Source organism: Erythrolamprus reginae, chromosome 1 (genome assembly GCF_031021105.1).
Source record: "Erythrolamprus reginae isolate rEryReg1 chromosome 1, rEryReg1.hap1, whole genome shotgun sequence".
Lineage (NCBI taxonomy): Eukaryota > Metazoa > Chordata > Lepidosauria > Squamata > Dipsadidae > Erythrolamprus > Erythrolamprus reginae.
The window spans coordinates 4,604,547-4,626,738 of NC_091950.1; the positions used below are offsets into that span (position 1 = coordinate 4,604,547).

Consider the following 22,192-nt stretch of genomic DNA (forward strand, 5'->3'; position numbering starts at 1 on the left):
AAATTATAAGAATGCTAGTATATTAGTCCTCCTAGTTATATTAGTGTCTACTCTGTGACACCACTCCGTATAGAATTGTATTCCTCTGGGGTTAATATACAGCCACTGATGGAAGACTGGTGTAAAGTCAGAGTTTTGGAACAAACTCCCATTGGATGCATTCATATCAGACCTCAAATTTTAAATTGTCATTTATAAACAAGTGCTGACAATTGCGTTTTGGTTTAATCTGTGATATCGGAAGCCAGTTGCTTAAGGAATAGAGCTATTCCCTCCTGTGGAAAGACTATAATGCTCTGCTGACTATGGAGGACCATGTCTGGTCCCAAGTGAAAATAGACCGCCATTAAGAAATCTATGCTGGCTTATGCCATAACCATAGTTTGAGCAACAGGGGGTCCTATTAACAGTTTTCTAAGCCACCACAGCTGGATTCATAGAAGGTCAGTTGTCACTTGGCGTTGAGACGAGGGGCACATCAGTTTAATAAATAATAGTCGTGGCAACGGTGAAGCTGCAACACAATGCAAAGCTAGAAGCAACCAAAACATTTGGATTCTATAAAGCAGGCTCTGGAGAAGCAATCGGTTGGACTTCCTTTCTTCCAAGACGGACGTGTGCGTGGCTAAGCCGCTGTCCAAGACCCCTGTCCACACAAGAGAGTTGGGTGACATGACCTCAAGGGATCTCTCCACATTCTGAGTCCATGAAGGACCTTCCTGGTCGAAAACATTGATCCCCGACCGACTTATTTATCGCTTCTTCCCAAGATTTGCATGGTGGACCCATAAACTTGGGGTCAGGCGTGTGATGTGAATCCTGGTCAATAAGCCAAAGGCCCCCAGGGTTGGGTCCAAAGCCTGGAAAAGTCTCAGGGGCTGGCTTAGCTAAAGTAACAAAGTCAACTATTTAGGGGAAAGGGGTTTATTTAGGACCTGTTATGATACGAGCCAGAACTTTATGGCGGCGGTGGGAGCAAATGAGGGCCCAAACCATGCAAATCATAGTTACTATACTGCCTGCCTTCCCATGGACACCATCAGCTTCATAGAGTGTCAGGCAGCAGCGTCCAAACTGAAGGAACAGAAAGGGAAGGGCCCGCCATCCATTAATCACGGCTCACAAACTACCAGATACCTTCACATAGTATGCCAACTGAAGACAAATTATACAGTGCATAGATGTGAGGTGACAGTCCAGTTCGTACAACATGCTGAGGCATAATGTGGTTTGGGTATGTATATATGTATCCCATGTTTTTGCTGAATTTTTTAAAATTAAATTTTAAAAAAGAGACTAGTGCAGCACTATTTCGGCCTTGTTCTGGCCTCATCAGCTAGCCATATATTCTTACTGGGATTTGATCCTGTGGCTTCTGCCTTGTAAAGCAGAGAATTAACCTCCAGGCCACAGGATCTGATCCCTTCAGCTTTGTACCAGGGAGGGGCTATAGGTTTTTTCTGTCAGATCACCCTGGTATATTGAAGGAAGCTACAGGATCAAATCCCAGTAAGGGTATGGCTAGCAGATGAGGCCAGAACAAGGCCGAAATAGTGCTATCCTGGCCTCCCTTAATTTTTAAAAAATCAGCAAAAACATGGGACACATAAATTAACTGCCTTGAAATGGCCCTGGGTTGGGCCTAGAGGCAAAAAGGAACTGTGATGCTTCTTCAATATACCAGGGTGATCCGACAGAAAATATATATATAAATGGCCCCGGGTTGGGCCGAGAGGCAAATAAGGAGCTGTGGTGTTCCTTCAAAACACCAGGGAGATTCGACACAAAAATATGTAACCCTTCCCTGGTGCAGAGCTGAAGGGATTGGATACTGTAGCCTAGAGGATAATTCTCTGCCTTACAAGGCAAAGGTTGCAGGTTCAAGTCCCAGTGGGTATGGCTAGCTGATGAGGCCAAAATAAGGCCGAAATAGATCTATCCTAGTCTCCCTTAATTTTCAAATTCAACAAAAAAACAACAACATGTGACATATATATATATATATGTTTTATGTATATACAGTATATATATTAATCTGCCAGCATTAAGCACAGTTTAGGCTTCTACAGAAGCAGAACTTTCTCCCGTTCTCACTGAATACTGAAAGACAAAAGCTTGGATGAGATTTACCCCCCCCCCCCCCCCCGGAATCTCGTCTGCTTTTTTTCTCCAAGCTGAAAATTTATCCAGGTGCAAGGACCTATTTCTCAAGGGGGGGGGGGATATGACAAAAGACGGCAGGCACAGAGGCTATTTGGTTTGGCAATCTTTATATATCCACAATACAGAATAACCATGCACAAAATCCAAGAGGGGAGTTATTTACAAGGGGAATTGCACTTAACAAAGAATCTGCAGGAAGCCATGAAGAGGAGAAAGGGGGGGGGGGGGGACAAAAAAACACACACATCCCCCTCTGGAGATTCGACAGGGCCCCCACCCCTCTGCCCCAGGAGGCTTCAACCAGGGAGGGAGAGAGAAGAAATTTCATAGCCTTGCCGGAGTTTCCCCAGCACTTGGTGACCAATTCCAGGCCCCGACGTTTTTTGGGATGGGGAGAGAGGCAGAGCCCACCCGCCATGCCCCAAGCCACAACTGCCACACTCAGACCCCTTGCAGAGGTGGCAGTTTTTCCCACAGAGAGAGAGCTGCCTCTCTCGCTAGCTTGGGTGGTGCTGGAGGCAGGGATGCCCCAAAGGGGTTTGGCCTTCCCATTGCCGAGGGCCAAAGATCCTTCTAGCAACCTTCCGAGACTCACAAGGCAGCCAAGAGAGGTGAGGGGTGGGCCTGGGGGGGGGGGGAGCAGGCCGCCTATGCACAGGAAGGGGATGGGGCCTGGATGCTCAGCACTGCCTGGGCTCCTTCTCCTCTTCCTCGGGCCCCTGGGTCTTCAGCCTTGAGGGTGCCAGCACAGGAGAGGCCACGGAGAATTAGCAAGAAGCGAGGAGCAGACAACTCGGGCCAAGGTTAAAGAGCAACAAAGGAGGATCGGAGGCATCCGCGTTCCCTCCTATTTCATTTAGTTAGGCTGCTTTCCAGAGATTTCCACGGAGCTGGAAAGGAAGCGAGTGTTTGAATGCAATGTTTCTCCCATGAAACCATTCCTCCGTTCCTTTTGGGAGAAATGCCTCCAGAACCAAAGACCAAAAAATGAAAGGGGGGGGGGGTGTTAGTGTCATTTGAGATTGACTGGGATGAGGGGGGGGGGGGATCCGGTCGCTCTTCCAAAGCTAGACTTGGGTGCAATTTAAGGGGGAGTGGAGGGTCCAGGAAACAGGGCAGCCTTTCGATTTGACAGAGATTCCATCCACAAGAAGATTCAGGTCCGATAACGGGTGGACCAACTGAGGCCGCCAGCATCGCTTGAAGGAAACGGGCAGCTACAAAAACGATGCGACCCCTCCAAATACAGGCTGCATGAAGAGACCCAGGCCGACTCGCTGTAACGTGGGCGACTCTATTCCCAGGGAGGCAAAGTTTCTATGCTGGTTATGTAACAGCTGAATCTACACCCTGGGCTGCCTTAGTCAGAGGAAATACGTGGATGTGACAGGGGAGGGGGAAACACACCAAGACAACAGCAACCAGAGCCAACCAGAAGTGCCTTGCATGAAGCCATTCCAAAACCAGTTGTTGTTTTTTTTAATCTCTCTGGAATAAGCCAAGAGGCCTGAGCAGCCAGCCTGCCTCCAGAACCTCCATCAAAACAAGACACAATCTCCAGGCCACGATGACGTCGTCTCTGGGGCAGGCGGCAGCATCCGAAGGGGGAGAAAAGGGCCGGGCTCCAGAGAGAAACGCTCTTGTTTTCTTCTGTGCCTGGTGACTCAGCTAACCCCACTTGCCGAAAGCCGCCTGCCAAGCCCAGGGAAAGGCCAACTCCGCTCCGGAGATCAGCTGGCAGGGAACAGCAGCTCCCTTCCTTCCTTCCTTCCTTCCTTCCTTCCTTCCTTCCTTCCTTCCTTCCTTCCTTCCTTCCTTCCCAGGCTGTCCTCAAAGGGGTTTTCTCAACAGATCGGAGGTTAAAAAATCCCAATTGCAAAATGGGCCTTTTAAAAAATTTGTTAACTGGCTCAAAAAAAGAGATCTAGGCAAGGAGTTTAGAGGAGTGGAGAAATCACCCTCCAAAGTGATTTTTCTACAAACCAGGGAAACAGAAGCTAACGGCCGCTGTCCTGCTCTCATGAATATGCCCCAAATAAATGGGGCAAGACCAAAATTCGGCTGTCAAAACGCACATACAGTGTGGCCTCCTGGTCAGAGGCTGTTGTGACTATTTAGAAATCCATGTCCCATCAGCTGTTTTCATCCTTCCTTTGAAAGCTGAACACAGAGAGAGAGAGAGATAGATATACTGTGTTTCCCTGAAAATAAGACCGTCTTATATTTAAGATCCTCTCTCGCACATGATGGTTTGGCAGCAAATATTGTAACCAGGGGTACACAATGTTTTTGCCTTGTCCAATGTTAGATTTTCAGTGCACCAAATATATCTGGGGGGCAGGGTTATATCAAGGGAGCAAAAGGAGAGACAGAAAGAGAGAGAGAGAGAGAAAGAGAGAGAGAGAGAGAATGAATGAATGAATAGAGAATAAAGAGGCCTGCATGTTGAGATGATAAATAAACAGCAAGTGACCAAAAAAAAGAGATAATACAAATTCCAGGATGCTCAACTGTTACCAAAAAAGAAAAAAAGGGACCTATCAAGTATCTGATTCTCCAAAACTCCTCCTCCAAACAACCTGACCAGTGCAAGTTATGTACATGGCATGAAAAATATTGCTTCACATTCAATCCAGAGGGAAGGAGGGAGGGGGGGACGAGGGGGGAAGGGCAGGGACCACCTGCGAAAGAAAGCGAGACATGCAGAGATGGAACCTGGGAGAGACATGGGGAAGCATTCCTATGGTGAAAAGGGGGCCCTCCAGAAAGCCTTCGGCTGGTACTGTACATATTACATTTTGTTAGTGTCATGCCAGAATGTCCATCTCGGAGCCTCTGGGGAGGGGGTGGTCTTGGGAGCAAGCCGAGACCGTTGTGCGCAGACAGACTTCCTTGTCCCAAAGTGAAAGCAGGGAGGGGGGGCAGGGGGAGGGAAGAGCCAAGAGGCAGAAGTGGGCTGGTCTGAGAGGGGGGAAAAAACCGATGCCCCCCCCCCCACTTGCACTTGAGACTGGAAAGAGGGCGAAGAGGTCGCAGATCCACCCGTGTGTTTCCAGGGGTGAGTGAGCAGGACAGAAGACCTCCCGCCAGGGGGTCCTGAGGCGCCGGGAAAGAGTGGATACTCCTGGATTTGAGAGTCCTGTTGTGCCTGCAAAGGAGCCTGAATGGCGACAAAACACCATCGCCACCAATGATCCCTCGCGCCCCCATCGTTTCCTTCTTTCCTTCCTCTAAGTGAGGCGCACACGCACAAGCTAACATTTCAAAGCCCCCCCCCCCAATCATTACATTCATCACCCGAGAAGGGGAGGCTAGCCCTCTTTTGAGAATGCTCTAAAAGGGAAGGGGGGGAGGGAAGAGGGGGGAGCGGAGGGCAGGGGGCCGTCTCTGGCTGAAGAACAGACCGCAGGAGGAGGAGGAAGAGGACGGGCGGCGGACGAGGGAGGTCACAGGTTCTGGCAGCACTGGAGTTTATTGGATTTCTGTCCGTCGGTGGTGGGAGGCACGCTGATGTCCACCACGTTGTTCCCCGGAGACTCGTCGTGGGCAGACCGGTCCGCGATCTGCTTCTGGGACACAATGCGATAGATTTCTGCAAAGGAGACCAGAAAGGGACCCTGGTGAGGATGCGTTTGTTATGGCCCCCGTGAGCAACTGGGGGAGGCCGCAGGGAGGGTGATCCACCCCATCATATTATTATTATTATTATTATTATTATTATTATTATTATTATTATTATTATTATTATTAATTGGATTTGTATGCCGCCCCTCTCCACAGACTCGGGGTGGCTAACAACAATGATAAAAAACAGCATGTAAAAGGGTTAAATAAGGTCCAGGAGGGAAGTGTTTTTAATAGGAAAGTGAACACAAGAACAAGGGGACACAATCTGAGGTTAGTTGGGGGAAAGATCAAAGGCAACATGAGAAAATACTATTTGACTGAAAGAGTAGTAGATCCTTGGGACAAACTTCCAGCAGACGTGGTTGGTAAATCCACAGTAACTGAATGTAAACATGCCTGGGATAAACATAAATCCATCCTAAGATAAAATACAGGAAATAGTATAAGGGCAGACTAGATGGACCATGAGGTCTTTTTCTGCCATCAGTCTTCTATGTTTCTATGTTTCTATGTAACAATCCAATTAATAAAACAACTAAAAACCCATAATATGTAGGCTGGGATGACACGGTGTTGCAAGGCTTGGTGATCTGGCTCAGCATTTGCTGTGACCCGGGGGCCACCTGAGTACTGCTCTTATAGCCAGCAATTTTAGCTATAGGGTCATTCTTTGTCAAGTGGACCAGGTGAAATTGAAGCCTTGCTTGAAAAGAAACCATCACAAAAACAACATATATGACAGGGGGGAAAAACATGCTTTCTAGTGAAATAAAAATGAAGATGATGGAAGGTGAGAAAACAGAGAGGGATAGAAAAAACATGCTTTTTCTAATGAAGATTATTTGAAACAGAGCTCTCTCTTTTCTCACCTTCCATCATCTTCATTTTTATTTCACTAGAAAGAGCACGTTTTTCCTATCATATATGTTGTTTTGGGATGGCTTCTTTTCAAATAAGGCTGGTCCACTTGACAAAGAATGGCCCTATACAATTTTGGAATGGTGTGGGAACAAGGAATGGATTCCCAGAGGGGGAAATGGCCGGCTACAAGAACCATTTGCACTACTGGGGTGACCCGGAGGACACAAACAAACCTCCAAGTGCTTCAAGGACCTTCTAAGGATGCAAATGACCAGCTGTCTGCAATGAATATATTTAAGTCCTTCCATTCCCCACCACCATCCAGTCAGAGCTGAAGAAGCAAAACGCCTTCAGAGAGAAAACGAGAAAGCCCTGTCGCCTCTTGCAAAATCCCCTTTGGGACAACTTAGCTAAAACATTATTGAAAATGCACACAGCATTTCTGAACCTCAGGAAACTTCCACCTCCACTGGGAGGCTATTCTAGGGGCTTTAATTCCCCTCCCCTCTCCGGCAGTGAAGAACATTACGGGAATGTCTCCGGGACCGCCTTCTGCCACACGAATCCCAGCGACCAGTTAGGTCCCACAGAGTGGGCCTTCTCCAGGTCCCGTCGACGAAACAATGTCGTCTGGCGGGACCCAGGGGAAGAGCCTTCTCTGTGGCGGCCCCGCCCCTCTTGAATCAGCTCCCCCCCAGAGATCAGAATTGCCCCCACCCTCCTTGCCTTTCGCATGCTCCTCAAAACCCACCTCTGTCGTCAGGCATGGGGGAACTGAGATATTAATTCCCCCTAGGCCTATACAATTTATCCATGGTATATTTGTGGGTATGTTTGGTTTTTAATAAGGGTTTTTAGTTATTTTAAATATTAGATTTGTTATACAGTGATCCCTCGATCATCGCGAGGGTTCCGTTCCAGGACCCCTCGCGAAGATCGATTTTTCGCGAAGTAGCGGTGCGGAAGTAAAAACACCATCTGCGCGTGCGCAGATGGTGTTTTTGCTTCCACTGCCGGCCGCCCTTCGCCCGCCCACCCCGTTGCTCGCGCCTGGGGTGGCGCGTTGCTGGGGAAAGCGCGCGCGCTTGGGGACTCCCTAGGTCCGCTCCCCAGCTGGGGAGCGGACCTAGGGAGTCCCCAAGCGCGCGCGCTTTCCCCAGCAACGCGCGCGGGGTGGGGACTCCCTCCCCAGCTGGGGAGCGGACCTAGGGAGTCCCCAAGCGCGCGCGCATTCCGCAGCAACGCGCGCGGGGTGGGGACTCCCTCCCCAGCTGGGGAGCGGACCTAGGGAGTCCCCAAGCGCGCGCGCATTCCGCAGCAACGCGCGCGGGGTGGGGACTCCCTCCCCAGCTGGGGAGCGGACCTAGGGAGTCCCCAAGCGCGCGCGCATTCCCCAGCAACGCGCGCGCGGTGGGGACTCCCTCCCCAGCTGGGGAGCGGACCTAGGGAGTCCCCAAGCGCGCGCGCATTCCCCAGCAACGCGCGCGGGGTGGGGACTCCCTCCCCAGCTGGGGAGCGGACCTAGGGAGTCCCCAAGCGCGCGCGCATTCCCCAGCAACGCGCGCGCGGTGGGGACTCCCTCCCCAGCTGGGGAGCGGACCTAGGGAGTCCCCAAGCGCGCGCGCATTCCCCAGCAACGCGCGCGGGGTGGGGACTCCCTCCCCAGCTGGGGAGCGGACCTAGGGAGTCCCCAAGCGCGCGCGCTTTCCCCAGCAACGCGCGCGGGGTGGGGACTCCCTCCCCAGCTGGGGAGCGGACCTAGGGAGTCCCCAAGCGCGCGCGCATTCCCCAGCAACGCGCGCGGGGTGGGGACTCCCTCCCCAGCTGGGGAGCGGACCTAGGGAGTCCCCAAGCGCGCGCGCATTCCCCAGCAACGCGCGCGGGGTGGGGACTCCCTCCCCAGCTGGGGAGCGGACCTAGGGAGTCCCCAAGCGCGCGCGCTTTCCCCAGCAACGCGCGCGCGCTGGGAAGCAGAGTTAGGGTGTCCCCAGGCTCGCGCGCACCGCCCGCCCGCCCACGCTGTTGCTGGCTCCGCTTCCCAGCTGGGAGGCGGAGGTGGGGTTTCCCGCGCGCGTGCCGCCCGCCCGCCCACGCCCTTGCTCGCGCCGATGCTGTCTTACCAGGGCAAGAGGGGGAAGACCCAGGGAAGCCTCTGCCCGGCGGGGAAACTCCACCATCTACGCATGCGTGGAAGGGCACGCATGCGCAGATGGTGGAGTTTACTTCCGGGTTGAAAACTCGCGATATGGCGTTTCGCGAAACTCGAGATCGCGAAACTCGAGGGATCACTGTATGTTGTTTTATTACTGTTGTTAGCCGCCCCGAGTCTACGGAGAGGGGCAACATACAAATGTAATAAATAAATAAGTAAGTAAGTAAGTAAGTAAGTAAGTAAGTAAGTAAGTAAGTAAGTAAGTAAGTAAGTAAGTAAGTAAGTAAATAAATAAATAAATAAATAAATAAAGTTTCTCTCTCTAGATCAGTGTTTCCCAACCTTGGCAACTTGAAGATATATGGACTTCAACTCCCTGAATTCCCCAGCCAGCATTCGCTACCAGACTGGATGCCTTGGGAGGGCAGGTTGAAGCCTTCACGGATGATGAGCCTCGGGGATCGCACTTGGCAACACAGCAACGGAGTCAAGGAGCCTCCGCACGGGTGTTGCCCTAGCCCAAAGCCCTTGTCTCCCTGGAGTGCACCCCTTCAACCACAGGCTCTTCTCTCAGGTGTTTACCTCCAGCGCAGGGGCCTCTGAAAGCCATCCAGGCTTCCCTGCCCAGGGTGTGGTGCTCCCACAGGGAGCTTCCTTCTGAGAGGGCAGCCACACCACCTGGGCCCACCAAACAAAAGGGAGGAGCCAGGGGGCCCTAAGCATGTGGTTTATTATTATTATTATTTATTTTATTTCATTTATTGGATTTGTATGCCGCCCCTCTCTGCAGACTCGGGGCGGCTAACAACAGCAATAAAACATTATATAACAAAATCCAATACTAAAAACAGTTAAAAACCCATTATATAAAAACCAATCATACATACAGACACACCATGCATAAAATTGTATAGGCCTAGGGGGAAAGAGTATCTCAGTTCCCCCATGCCTGGCGGCAGAGGTGGGTTTTAAGCAGCTTTCGAAAGGCAAGGAGGGTGGGGGCAATTCTGATGTCTGGGGGGAGTTGGTTCCAGAGGGCCGGGGCCGCCACAGAGAAGGCTCTTCCTCTGGGTCCCGCCAAGCGACATTGTTTGGTTGACGGGACCTGGAGAAGACCCACTCTGTGGGACCTAGCTGGTCGCTGGGATTCGTGCAGCAGAAGGTTACCTGGGACTGAGGCTGGGGAGCAGGAGGTTGTGACTCTACTTTCCTGCAAGTGGCTCCCACATCCAGAAAGCAGCAGTAGCCCAAGGCACCGCTCTCCCCCCTACTCCAGGGAGGAGCAATTCATTTCCCCAAGAGACTCTTACGGAAGGTCCCCAACATCGCCAACTCTCTGCCCTCCACGACAGGGGCCACTTGAATTACAATAACGTGACCACAGGGATAGTGCAACAAGGGCCAATCGTAAGTCACTTTTTTAATGCTGTTATAACTGCACTTAAAACTTACATACGGCTTCACAGGCCCCTCTAAGCAGTTTACAGTCAGCCTCATTCCCCCAACAATCTGGCTCATTTAGCGGCCTCGGTCGGATGGAAAGTTGAGTCACCTTGGAGCTGTCAGGATCAAACTCCTGGCTTTGGGCAGAGTCACCCTGCAATACTGCATCCTTACCTTTGCGCCACCTTGTCTCTTAATGTTGGGACAGTCCCTAAACAATCAGTCATAAGTCAAGGACTATCTGTATCAAATGTTAAGACCCGTTCTCCATTTTACACATGTTTGATGTTCCATTTGGATTTAACACACATTTTTTCTCCCCTTGTACTAAATGGAGAATTAATTTGGTTTTGGAAAATTTAGTACAGTGTTCCCTCGATTTCCGCGGGGGATGCGTTCCGAGACCGCCCGCGAAAGTCGCATTTCCCCGAAGTAGAGATGCGGAAGTAAATACACCATTTTTGGCTATGGACAGTATCACAAGCCATCCCTTAACACTTTAAACCCCTAAATTACCACTTCCCATTCCCTTAACAACCATTTACTCACCATTATTACTGGTACTCACCATTGAGTAAGATACTTAGTGATCCTGATATTTATAAACATATTTATTTATTAACAATAATTATTTTTTTTGTTATTTATTTGCAAAAATTATTACTTTGGCGATGACATATGACATCATCGGGTGGGAAAAACCGTGGTATAGGAAAAAAAACGCGAAGTATTTTTTAATTAATATTTTTTGAAAAAAACGTGGTATAGGCTATTCACGAAGTTCGAACCTGCGAAAATCGAGGGATCACTGTATATCAAATTAATTCTATCCTGCAGTATTTAGTTTTCTACTTGCCATCTAGCTAGACCAAGATCTGATCCTAAACATTTGCGTGAATCCTATTTTATCCCACGGAAGAGAGAAAGTTGTAAACAAGATGTGACGACATTAAACTTGGCAGGAAGCTCACTCTAGGCTGGATGCCATTCAAGTTTCAATCCGGCAGCACCTTCTTGAGAAGATCTCATTCCAACAAGCCCACCCGACTAACCGCCACTCGATTCCTTCCCCGGTCAATCAATTACGTGATGGAAATGAGCAACAGGAACTACAATATACAACCATCAAATCCAAACTCTGACACCCAAGTGGGTCAGCACGTCAGTCCTGGAGACCATCTTGGGCCTTTGGACCTTCAGGCCTGCCACATTTACTAGTGTGGGAAACTGGGAGGGGGAATTGTGTGAGTGGGGAGATACAGTGCAAATAACATTCCTTTCTCCGAGAGTCAAGGTCACTCTAGCCTGCACCTGGAGGGGTTGTTCCTGGGAGGCATCTAGGGTTGGGACAGGGCATTGTTGGACAATGTGATGGACACATAGGTGCTGGGGCAGAGATTTGGACTTTCTTTTGGATATGGAAAGCCAGAAGCTTTCAAGATTTGGGTTTTCCCCAGATGTGCCAATATGGCATCTCTAATAAAATGGAACTTTTGAGAAAACTGAAGCCTCCGAGTTCTCTTTCGCTGGAGGTGTTAGTTGGAAGAACCCTGACATTGCGTCCACACCTTGAAGGGCAGAGGAGAGCTTGGGTTCCTTTACCTGTGAGGATGTTCTTGAAGGCTTCTTCTACATTGGTTGAGTCGAGGGCTGAAGTTTCAATGAACGAGAGATTGTTTTTTTCTGCAAGATGAAAAGAGTGAAAATATCATTTCAATCTGAACGGCTACTTTGTGCAGAGAGGAACACTCAAGCTGGGGAAGCCCAATTTAATGTTTAACATGATTTCCCCCGAAAAGATTGGTTAAGGGAAAATTAATACTAAGCTGGATCATAAATACCACAATTTTGGGGGAGTGTAAGGTACATCTTCCCCCCCCCCCTTAAAAGAAGGTGGGAATGTTGGTGCATCTTAAACACTGAATACAGCCATTTTTACTGTCCCAAAGCCTGCCCTACGTCCCATTTTTGCCAAAAATGGGCCTGTTTTTCACAAAAATGTCGTGGACAGAGGGTGTGGAAAGCCTGCAGAGAGCTCCTGGGGACTGGGGGAAAGGAAAAAACTCAATTTGTGGGAGGGGGGGAATGGGCAAAAAACATATTTTTGCCACCTCCCAGTAGCCAGGAGTTCCCTGATGACTTCCCAGATCCTTTGCCCATCCCATTTTTAAAAAATACAGGTGAAATATTACCCATTTTTTGCAAAGAGGTGTTTTTGCCTTCTAATTACCCCATCTAGCATGACTGGAGGAAGAATTTTGGGAGTTGAAGTTCACTCATCTTAAAGCTGTCAAATTTGAAGACCCCTGGGTTAGGGGTTGGGAGTGCAAGGATCTCCAAAGTTTATGACTTGTGGACTTGAACTCCCATTCCTGAGCTAACATGACTGGAGGAGGAATTCTGGGAGTTGAAGTCCACAAGTCTTAAAGCTGCCATGTTTGAAGGTTGTATATAAAGTATTCTGCGGAGAGGGGCGGCATACAAATCTGATTAAACTTAAACTTATGAAATAATATCTTGCTCAAAGAAATAAAGGGAACACTCAAAGAACACATCCTAGATCTCAATAAATGAAATATTCTCACTGAAGACTTTGTTCTGTACAAAGTTGAATGTGCACAACAGCAGGTGAAATTGATTGTCAATCAGTCTTGCTTCCTAGGTGGACAGTTTGATTTCGCAAAAATTTGATTTACTTGGAGTTATATTGTGTTGTTTAAGTGTTCCCTTTATTTATTTATTTTTGAGCAATGTATAATGCTACACCATTTGGTTCCGAATACTTTTTTCCTTGTTTTCCGCCTCTAAAATCTAGCTGCGTCTTATACTCCAAAAATACGGTAACTAACACGACCAGCTGGGTTTAGCAGCCTCTCTTCCAATCCTGTAGAGGACCAGACAGTTCTATTTGTTCCGTTTTAAACAAAGAAGAATTGCTGTGGCATCCAAAATTGATGCTGGTAGCTAGCTTTAACTGTGAACAATAAAGTTTCATTATGTGTTCAAACTGGTTTAGTTTTGCTAACTAAAGCGAAGAAGAGCCAAAGTTTTTGCAAGTCAAGCTGGAACACAAGAACAGTTTTATTTATTAAATGTGGCTGCCCAACTCACGCATAGTTGACTCCATGTGGCCTGCAATGTTTTAAAATCTTACAGCATAAAAATCCATAAAGCCCACCCCCATTTCAGCCCATGGGGCTCAGTGCAGTTTGACATAGCAACGTTCAAGCCGCTTTCCACACTCTGCCCCCTGACGCATAACTTAAACCACAATTATAGTAAGTCTCGACCACTATGGCATAAAGAGCGAGGCGGAACTTGAGGCAAGAGTGTCTGACCCACTTTCTCCCATAGTGGACATTGCAACTTTGAGGGATTGCAGAGTGTGATCCTGGCAAGGGTCAACACAAAAAAGTACTAATTCTAAGATATATTAAGGTTTGTCAATTCAAAACAGCATTTTGTTTATGCTCAAGAGCACGGCTGCCTTCAGCTTCTCCGACTTCCCTCTGAGTCTCTTCTCATGGTCATTCAGAGCTCAGTTGCCTTGTGTATGTGCACTGATACGATACACTGTACATGGGGCTGCCCTTGGAAGCTACCACCGGTCCAGAATGCAGCAATGGGCCAAAGGATGCTTGGGGAATCCTCTGGTTTTCCTGGGGCAGCGTGGTGCAGTAGTCTCTGAACAGTGGATGTTCTTGTTCCCGAGAGGTTTCTTGCTAGGGACATATTCTTATTCTAGGCTTTACTGCAGAAAATGCACTTTGGGTGCTTCAAAATCCCTGCGATGCTTCAGCAATTTGCACAAAGGCATGCAAGGTATGGAAAAAAATTTTCCCCTTCCCGAGATTCCCCAAGATCTCTGAGCACATTTTTAAGGAGCAACCTGTCCTCCTTTGATATTATATATGTCAAAGACTATGGTATCCCCCAAAATGGGAGGACGACACTTAGATTCTCACCACGGACGAAGGGTTGCAGGAGGTGATGGAGTTGGCTGAAATGGCAAAATTTACTATTTTGGTTAAGGAAAAGAATATAAGTCCTTTTATTTCCACTGCTTCTAAAGTTTGTGCTTGAAGTGGGAAACAATGAAACTTTGGGTTTAACTTGTTAGATTGATAAGATCTTTATAAAAATGGCTTGTTCCTATTATTATGGAAAAACAAAAAGTTCCGGTTTGATGTTAACGCCTCATTTTGCTGCAACAGAAAGAGTCAGAAATCTAGGGGGGGGGGGTGTTTCCAATCCTTCCTCACTTCCCAGCCCCTTCATCTGCACTGCTTTCCTATTTACTTTCGTATTTTATTTTATTTATTATTAGATTTGTCTGCCACCCTTCTCTGAAGACTTATAACTCATAACGCAATAAAAATGTCAAATTGCGAAGTGCTAGAAGACGCCAGTGGGCCAAACCTGCGAAGGCGTGGGCCTCGTCCGTCGGCACAGCTCTCAGGTGACGGAGGTCGCTCTTGTTCCCCACCAGCATGATGACAATGTTGTTGTCTGCGTGATCCCGCAGCTCCTTCAGCCAACGCTCCACGTTCTCGTACGTCAGGTGCTTGGCAATGTCGTAAACCAGAAGGGCCCCAACGGCACCACGGTAGTAGCTGGAATTATTTTAAAGAGTATTAGGCAAACCGAAAGCCAAACATTATCACCGCCTCTTGACCACAGAACAAACCACCAAGGGGCCCATTTACAACCTTGTAGCCAAGAGCATTCACCAATTGGGCATCCTAAAATTTTGTAAGAGTGCGTCCAGGTAATCCTCCACTTACAACCCTTTGTTTAGGGACAGTTCACAGTTACAACAGCACCGGGGGGGGGGACTTATGACCAGTTTTCACACTTATGACCATTGGAACAACCCCAGGGTCACATGATCGAAATCTGACCGCTTGGAAAGTAGCATGAGTTTATAACAGGGGCAGTTTCCTGGGGCAGCACGTCCACTTTTTGTGGCATGCAAAATCCAGGGGGAAGCCAGACGTCCTTAACAACCGGGTTACTTACTGAACAGTGGTGATTTACTTAACAACTGTGGCCAGGCAGGTTGTAAAAACGGGGCAAAATTTACTTAATAAGTGTCTCACTTCAGCAATGGAAATTTTGGGCTCCCTTATGGCCGTACATCGAGGACTACCTCTAATGACCTTAACACCCCACCCACCCAACGTTAGCCACCTACTAGCCCCTCCCAAGCTGCCTTTCAAGCCTTACGCAGAGGTGATGGCACGATAGCGCTCCTGGCCGGCCGTGTCCCAGATCTGGGCCTTTATCGTCTTCCCATCCACCTGGATGCTTCTGGTGGCAAACTCCACCCCGATGGTGCTCTTGCTCTCCAGGTTGAATTCATTCCGTGTGAAACGGGATAAGAGGTTACTCTTCCCCACGCCGGAGTCTCCGATCAGCACCACTGACAGGGCAGGAAAAGACAACACTCCATCAGTCGTCATTCATTCCTCACCTGGAAATGTGTGGAAGGGAGGGAGGGAGGGAGGAGCAAAGGGGACCACTGGCAAATCCCACACAAAGGACAGTATGGTTAAGAGGAAGCCTCCAAACCGTTGTTGAATGTCCTGCTTTTCTGCTCCCTCCCACCCCTTCCAATGGCTGGCTGCTCCCTTCTCTACTCCACTTCTCCTCTGTGCCAGTCAAGCTCAATTACTAGGGACCTCCATTTTTCGTTCTTGGCCACAGTACAGAGGAGATTTGTGGCTGCCTTTTTCCAGGATATTTCCAACTTTCCATCACTCTGCACTTCTTGGTGGTCTCCCATCCCAATATTAATCAGATCCACCTTTGTTTAGTAAAGATTTCCTGAAGTTACTAGATGCTTCCAAATACTTAGACTAGTTCTGTCAATGAAAACAGTAACAGAAGCGAATGTCCAATCTAATACAGTCATATACTTAGAGCTACCTAATGCATTTGCCTGCTAATAACAGATTTATGTGCTACTTGTTATATTGCGAGATCTGGCAAGAAAAGTCAAGTCTAAAAGCCACGGACCACAATGTATGATATCTACAATTTCAAAAGTTGCTTTATCTGGACTATGAAGATAACAGAAACTCTTTGGATGAAACAGAATAGTCTAACTGTGAAAACCTAAACAATGCTTTCGTTCATGAAACAGACAGAATTAAAATGCTAAAGATGTTCAAACAAAAATAAATAAATACCTGGGGTAGGAAACTCCCTCAACTTAAGCATAAGCATCAATGGCTATGTCCAATGCAAATGTTTTTTAAAAACTTAGCATCCTTTATTAGTTTCTTAAATAATGACGGAGCACATACCAAATGCTCCTTCCTCCTCTTGTTCTCCCCAAACCCCCAAACCCTGTGAGGTGGGCCGGGCTAAGAGAGAGCAACTGGCCCAAAGTCACCCAGCCGATTTTCATGGCAAGAGCAGAACTAGAACTCGCCATCTCCTAGTTTCTAGCCTGGTGCTTTAACCACTAGACCCTGCGGTACTCCTCACATTACACCAGCAACAGCCTGTACAGAAATCCCAGCTTAGCATACAATTATGCCTCCTGCAGCCACTAATTAACTTAGCAGGTAAAAAGATTCTTCCTCTCTGAGGTTTTTTTTTGGGGGGGGGTGTTAGTCTCCAACTGTTACTTTCTGGGCCCATTCTCACATTCTATTTGCTCTCTGCAAGCCTATAGAAATTCTCAGCCATGCAGGTCATGGTTGTGGCAAAGATGCTTTTTCAGGAGGTCATTGGACTTTCTGGGGTTTTTTTTCTTTTGAAGATGTTTCACTTCTCATCCAAGAAGTCTCTACAGCTGTGACAGGATAGTGGGGAATGGAAGGATTTATATTCCTTGCAGACAGCTGGTTGTTTTCATTCTTTTAGAGCAGTGTTTCCCAACCTTGGCAACTTGAAGATAACTGGACTTCAACTCCAAGAATTCCCAAGCCAGCATAAATAAATAAAATAATATCTTCAAGTGTTTTAGAAGGTGGTTGAAGTACTTGGAGGTTTAGCTGTGTCCTCAGGGCCACCTGAGTCACTGGACCGGGAGTCACTGCTCACAGTCACTCATGCCCTCATCACCTCGAGGCTTGACTAGTGTAACGCTCTCTACATGGGGCTACCTTTGAAAAGTGTTCGGAAACTTCAGATCATGCAGAATGAAGCTGCGAGAGCAATCATGGGCTTCCCTAGGTATGCCCATGTTACACCAACACTCCGCAGTCTGCATTGGTTGCCGATCAATTTCCAGTCACAATTCAAAGTGTTGGTTATGACCTATAAAGCCCTTCATGGCACCGGACCAGATTATCTCAGGAACCGGCTTCTGCCGCATGAATCCCAGCGACCAGTTAGGTCCCACAGAGTGGGTCTTCTCCGAGTCCCGTTGACTAAACAATGTCGTTTGGCGGGACCCAGAAGAAGAGCCTTCTCTGTGGCGGCCCCAACCCTCTGGAACCAGCTCGCCCCAGATATCACAGTTGCCCCCACTCTCCTTGTCTTTCGCAAGCTCCTTAAAACCCACCTCTGTCGTCAGGCATGGGGGAATTGAGACTTTCCCTTCCCCCTAGGCTCATAGAATTTATACATGGTATGCTTGTATGTATGAGTGGTTCTTTAAATTGGTGTTTTTTAGATTGTTTTAATATTATACTTGTTTACATTGTCTTTTTATATTGTTGTTAGCCGCCCCGAGTCTTCGGAGAGGGGCGGCATACAAATCTAATAAATACAAATACAAACAGTAATATCCATCAGCCACCACTACCACCCAACCCATAAGAACTGATGACGTTTCCTGGATGAAAAGCAAAGCATTCCTTTCTTCTTCTTCCTCAAGGGAAAAAAAAGTCCGGTGGCTTTCTCAAAAGAAAAAAGCAACCTTGAGACATAGGAATGGGTTACTCTTCAACTGGGCACCACTTTCGCGGGAATCAGCAAACACAGGAGGACCTAAAACATTGGACTCCATGGTCACCTGATACTGGCGCTGTAATATGAGTGTTTGCCTGGTTTTTTTTTATTTGCTGAATTTCATTACTAGCTAAAGTTACCTCTTCATGCTAACAAAGTTAGAAAGCTACAGCCTAAATTCGGAGCCTGAGATACACCTATTCTATAGGTCAGCATCAGTTGACTGACAGTCCAGCTTGATGATGCTAACTGCAACTCAAATGTACCAATAAAGGAGAATATTTGCAGCTCAGGATTGAATTGAGAAGTTCTTGGTGCTTTCCGAGCTTGTTTCCTTGCAGATGTTTCAATACTTCATTAGATCTAGTTAGAGTAATATAATGTCTACAAGAAAGCTCAGAGAACACCAAGGACCTCTCAATTCATATGTGATTGGATTATTACTGCAGCCCAATGTTGGTAGCCTCTGAATCTCTAGACCAGTGTTTCCCAACTTGGCAACTTGAAAATACGTATTTGGACTTCAACTCCCAGAATTCCAGAGACAGCAAATGCTGGCTGGGGAATTCTGGGAGTTGAAGTCCAGATATCTTCAAGTTGCCAAGGTTGGGAAACACTGGTCTAGAGCATTCGCTGGCTGGGGAATTCTGGGAGTTGAAGTCCAGATATCTTCAAGTTGCCAAGGTTGGGAAACACTGGTCTAGAGCATTCGCTGGCTGGGGAATTCTGGGAGTTGAAGTCCAGATATCTTCAAGTTGCCAAGGTTAGGAAACACTGCTCTAGACGCCCAAATACAGGAAATAACAAACTTTCTTTCTCTGACAATTTCCCATCCCCTCTTTTAAGCCCAGCCAGCTCTAGTGTGAGCATTACATAAGCTTATCAGTGGCTCTGTTCTGTTACACATCATGGGACACACACAAATACACAGCCAAGAAAGCAACCGAACAGCAAAGTCCTACAGAAAGTGTCCACCACATTTTTGACTAAGAAGACACTCCTGAAAGAATACAGAACAAGAAGGGTAGGAAGGGACCTTGGAGATCTTCTGGTCCAAGCCTGAGACCATTCTAGACAAACAGCTGTTCAGTCTTTTCTTAAAGGCGATGGAAACCCACCATTTCTGGAAGAAGTGCTTCCAATGATTAAAGAAGAGAGGGTGCCCGGTGTTATTATTAAATGTATAGACCACGCATCTCGCTATCCAGCCAACCTGAGTGACTTCCAACATCATGAAATAGCAATATAACACCACTCAAACATTACAAAACATTCAGAACACACAATGTTAAACATTAAAAAGAAGATTGATGAAGCTGGCATTTCCCCTCACCAGAGAGGAGCACAATAGGCACAACTCCCCACCCCAGAAGTCCATTCACAAGAGCACCCACCCATCTCCTGAAATGTAATACTGTACTAATAATTGTCTATGGATATTTGAGCCATGCAGGTTATGGTTGTCTCAAAGGCAACTGGACTTTTTGGTTTTTCTTTGAAGACATTTTTGCTTCTCATCCAAGATGTTTCTTCAGCTGAAAGCGAAAAGTCTTCAAAGAATAGAATAGAATGGAATAGAATTTTATTGGCCAAGTGTGACTGGACACACAAGGAGTTTGTCTTTGGTGCATATGCTCTCAGTGTACATAAAAGAAAAGATAATGATAGTTAATGTTAATGATAGTTCAGGTACAAATAAGCAATCAAATCATATTAGGAACCAGTCAATATAAATCTTAAGGATACAAGCAACCACGTTACAGGGATACAGTCTTAAGTGGGAGGGGATGAGTGATGGAAACCATAAGAAGATAATGCAGCCTTAGTAAATAGTTTAACAGCGTTGAAGGAATTATTTGTTTAGCACAAAAGAAAAGCCAGAAAGTCCAGTTGCTTCTTGAAAAAAAAGGCAGCTTTGGGACAATACTAATAATTGTTAACAATTGATATTTTTACAGTATTTTATTCAAATTATGTACACATGCTCCATAATTTTATCCCTTTGAACACCCTAAATCGGCCAGAGTTAGAGTTATTTTACTTGTGGCAAGATGAGTGGCTGACAAATTTTAAAAAATAAATAATAATTCATTACATTCATTATTGCCACCGATTCTCAGCGAGCCTGGGCCTCATCTGATGGCCAAAATCCAAAGGAAAAACTTCCTAAACATCTATTCAGAAGAATACCCATGGGCTTCTCAAATCCAACAACATTAATTTATACTTTTTACACTCTTTTATTCAAATTATATACTGATGTTATATAGTTTTATCCCTTTGAACACCCTAAACCACTCACAATTAGAGAGTTATTATACTGCCTGTGGCAAGTGGGGTGGCTAACAAACTGAACAAAGTGAATAGTTTCATTAGATTCATCTTCCCATGGATTCCCTGGTGGGTTTGATCCCCTGTCCGTCAGGCAAAACCCAAAGGAAAACCCTCCTAAACATCCCCACCAGCTTCTCAAATTCAACAACACTATTAATGATTTAATACTTTTTATACTTTTTTAAGCTTAAGTTCAAGCCGCCCTGAGTCCTTCGGGAGTGGGTGGCATACAAATCTAATTAACTTTTTTTTTTTAAAAAAGTTTACTTTATATTCATTGTATCTCATAGGACGAAATTAAATGTCCTCTTCAGTGTACACCATACATAAGAAAACTGTATTTAAAAAACCACATCCTTCACATACTACACAATCAAAGTGAAAAACCTGATAGCTGCATTAGTATGGCATTATACTTTATTTTATCAATAAAAATATATTACGCTATATTTTATTTGAATTATAGAACTTGCATTTTTGTATAGTTTTTTTTTTTAATGCTGTCAAACAACCCGGAATTACAAACTTTACTCTGTGGCCAGATCGACAGCTAATATTTACTTACTTACTTACTTATTTACTTACTGACTTATTGATTTATATTATTTATTTGTGTGTGTGTGTAACATATTTTTGCTGATAAATGAAATGGGAGACTTGTTTTTTGACAAACAAACATACAAATATACATACTGTATGTATACATACATACATACATATACATACATACATATATTTCTTTTCATTATCAGCAAAAATATGTTACGCACACGTGTGTATGTATGTATATGTGTATGTATATGTGTATGTATGTATGTATATATGTATGTATATGTGTGTGTATGTATCTATGTGTGTGTGTATGTGTGTGTGTGTGTGTGTGTGTGTGTGTATGCCTCCCACGTCCAGACTGACTCTGGACGGCTTACAACAAAAAACAGACATCTAAAAAGAGACAAATTTAAAAGACAATACTGTATATAAATAAACAATAACTCCATGAGGATTCCTTACCCCCACCTTTTTCCCATGGGGAAAACCCAAAAGGAGCGACCCCCCCTCCCCTTATTTGGAAGCAGGCTTGAAATGGGGGGGTTTCTGCCTCATTTGGGGAGCGGTTGGGGAAGAGGTTGCCTTCACTCGAGACCCTTCAGCGGGGAGAGGGGTTCCCCAACCGGCCCTTGCGGAGAGGAGAGGGAGGGGGGGCGGGGGTCTCCGAGGGGGGGAGGGCCTCCCTTTCTCTTAACCGCCCCCCCACGCCTTTCATTCCTTCGAAGGGGCCCCGCGAGGCCTGAGCAGAGGCGGGGCGGGGGGGTTCCGGGGGGAGACCCTCAGGCCCCTCCTCTGTGCCCCTCCCCCCACCCCCGCTTGGGCCTTCCCGCCGCCTCAGCCTCACCTTTGAAGAGATAGTCGTACTCGTCGTCGCGAGTGCCCATGGCGGCGCTGGGCTCGAGGAGGAGGCGGCGGAGGAGGAGGGGGCAGGCCGAGCCAGGCCGAGCGATCCGCGCCGACCCTCCTGCCTGACAGGATTTTTCGCCGCCTTTCTCCCGTCAGGCAGGCGAAGGGCGGGGCCGGCGCGGAGATGACGCCGACGCTGGCGGAAGGACAGGCCGCTCCGCTAATCGGAGGCAGCCCACTCGAGCCCCCTCCTCCCCGGGAGGCGGGACAAAGGCCTCGGCGGGCCCGCCCAGCGCGAGACGCGGCGGG

The 22,192-nt window shown here is 47.2% G+C and overlaps 1 protein-coding gene across 1 annotated transcript; it reads right to left on the minus strand.

Moving 5' to 3' along the window:
• Positions 1–2,253: 2,253 nt before the first annotated feature.
• Positions 2,254–22,052, minus strand: RAB11B (RAB11B, member RAS oncogene family). The gene is made up of 5 exons (XM_070743881.1): positions 21,882–22,052; positions 15,473–15,668; positions 14,666–14,859; positions 11,849–11,929; positions 2,254–5,755 (listed from the first exon to the last, which is right to left on the minus strand). Exons 1-5 carry the CDS (start codon positions 21,919–21,921, stop codon positions 5,610–5,612), a joined length of 657 nt encoding a protein of 218 aa, XP_070599982.1. The 5' UTR covers positions 21,922–22,052; the 3' UTR covers positions 2,254–5,609.
• Positions 22,053–22,192: the final 140 nt, after the last annotated feature.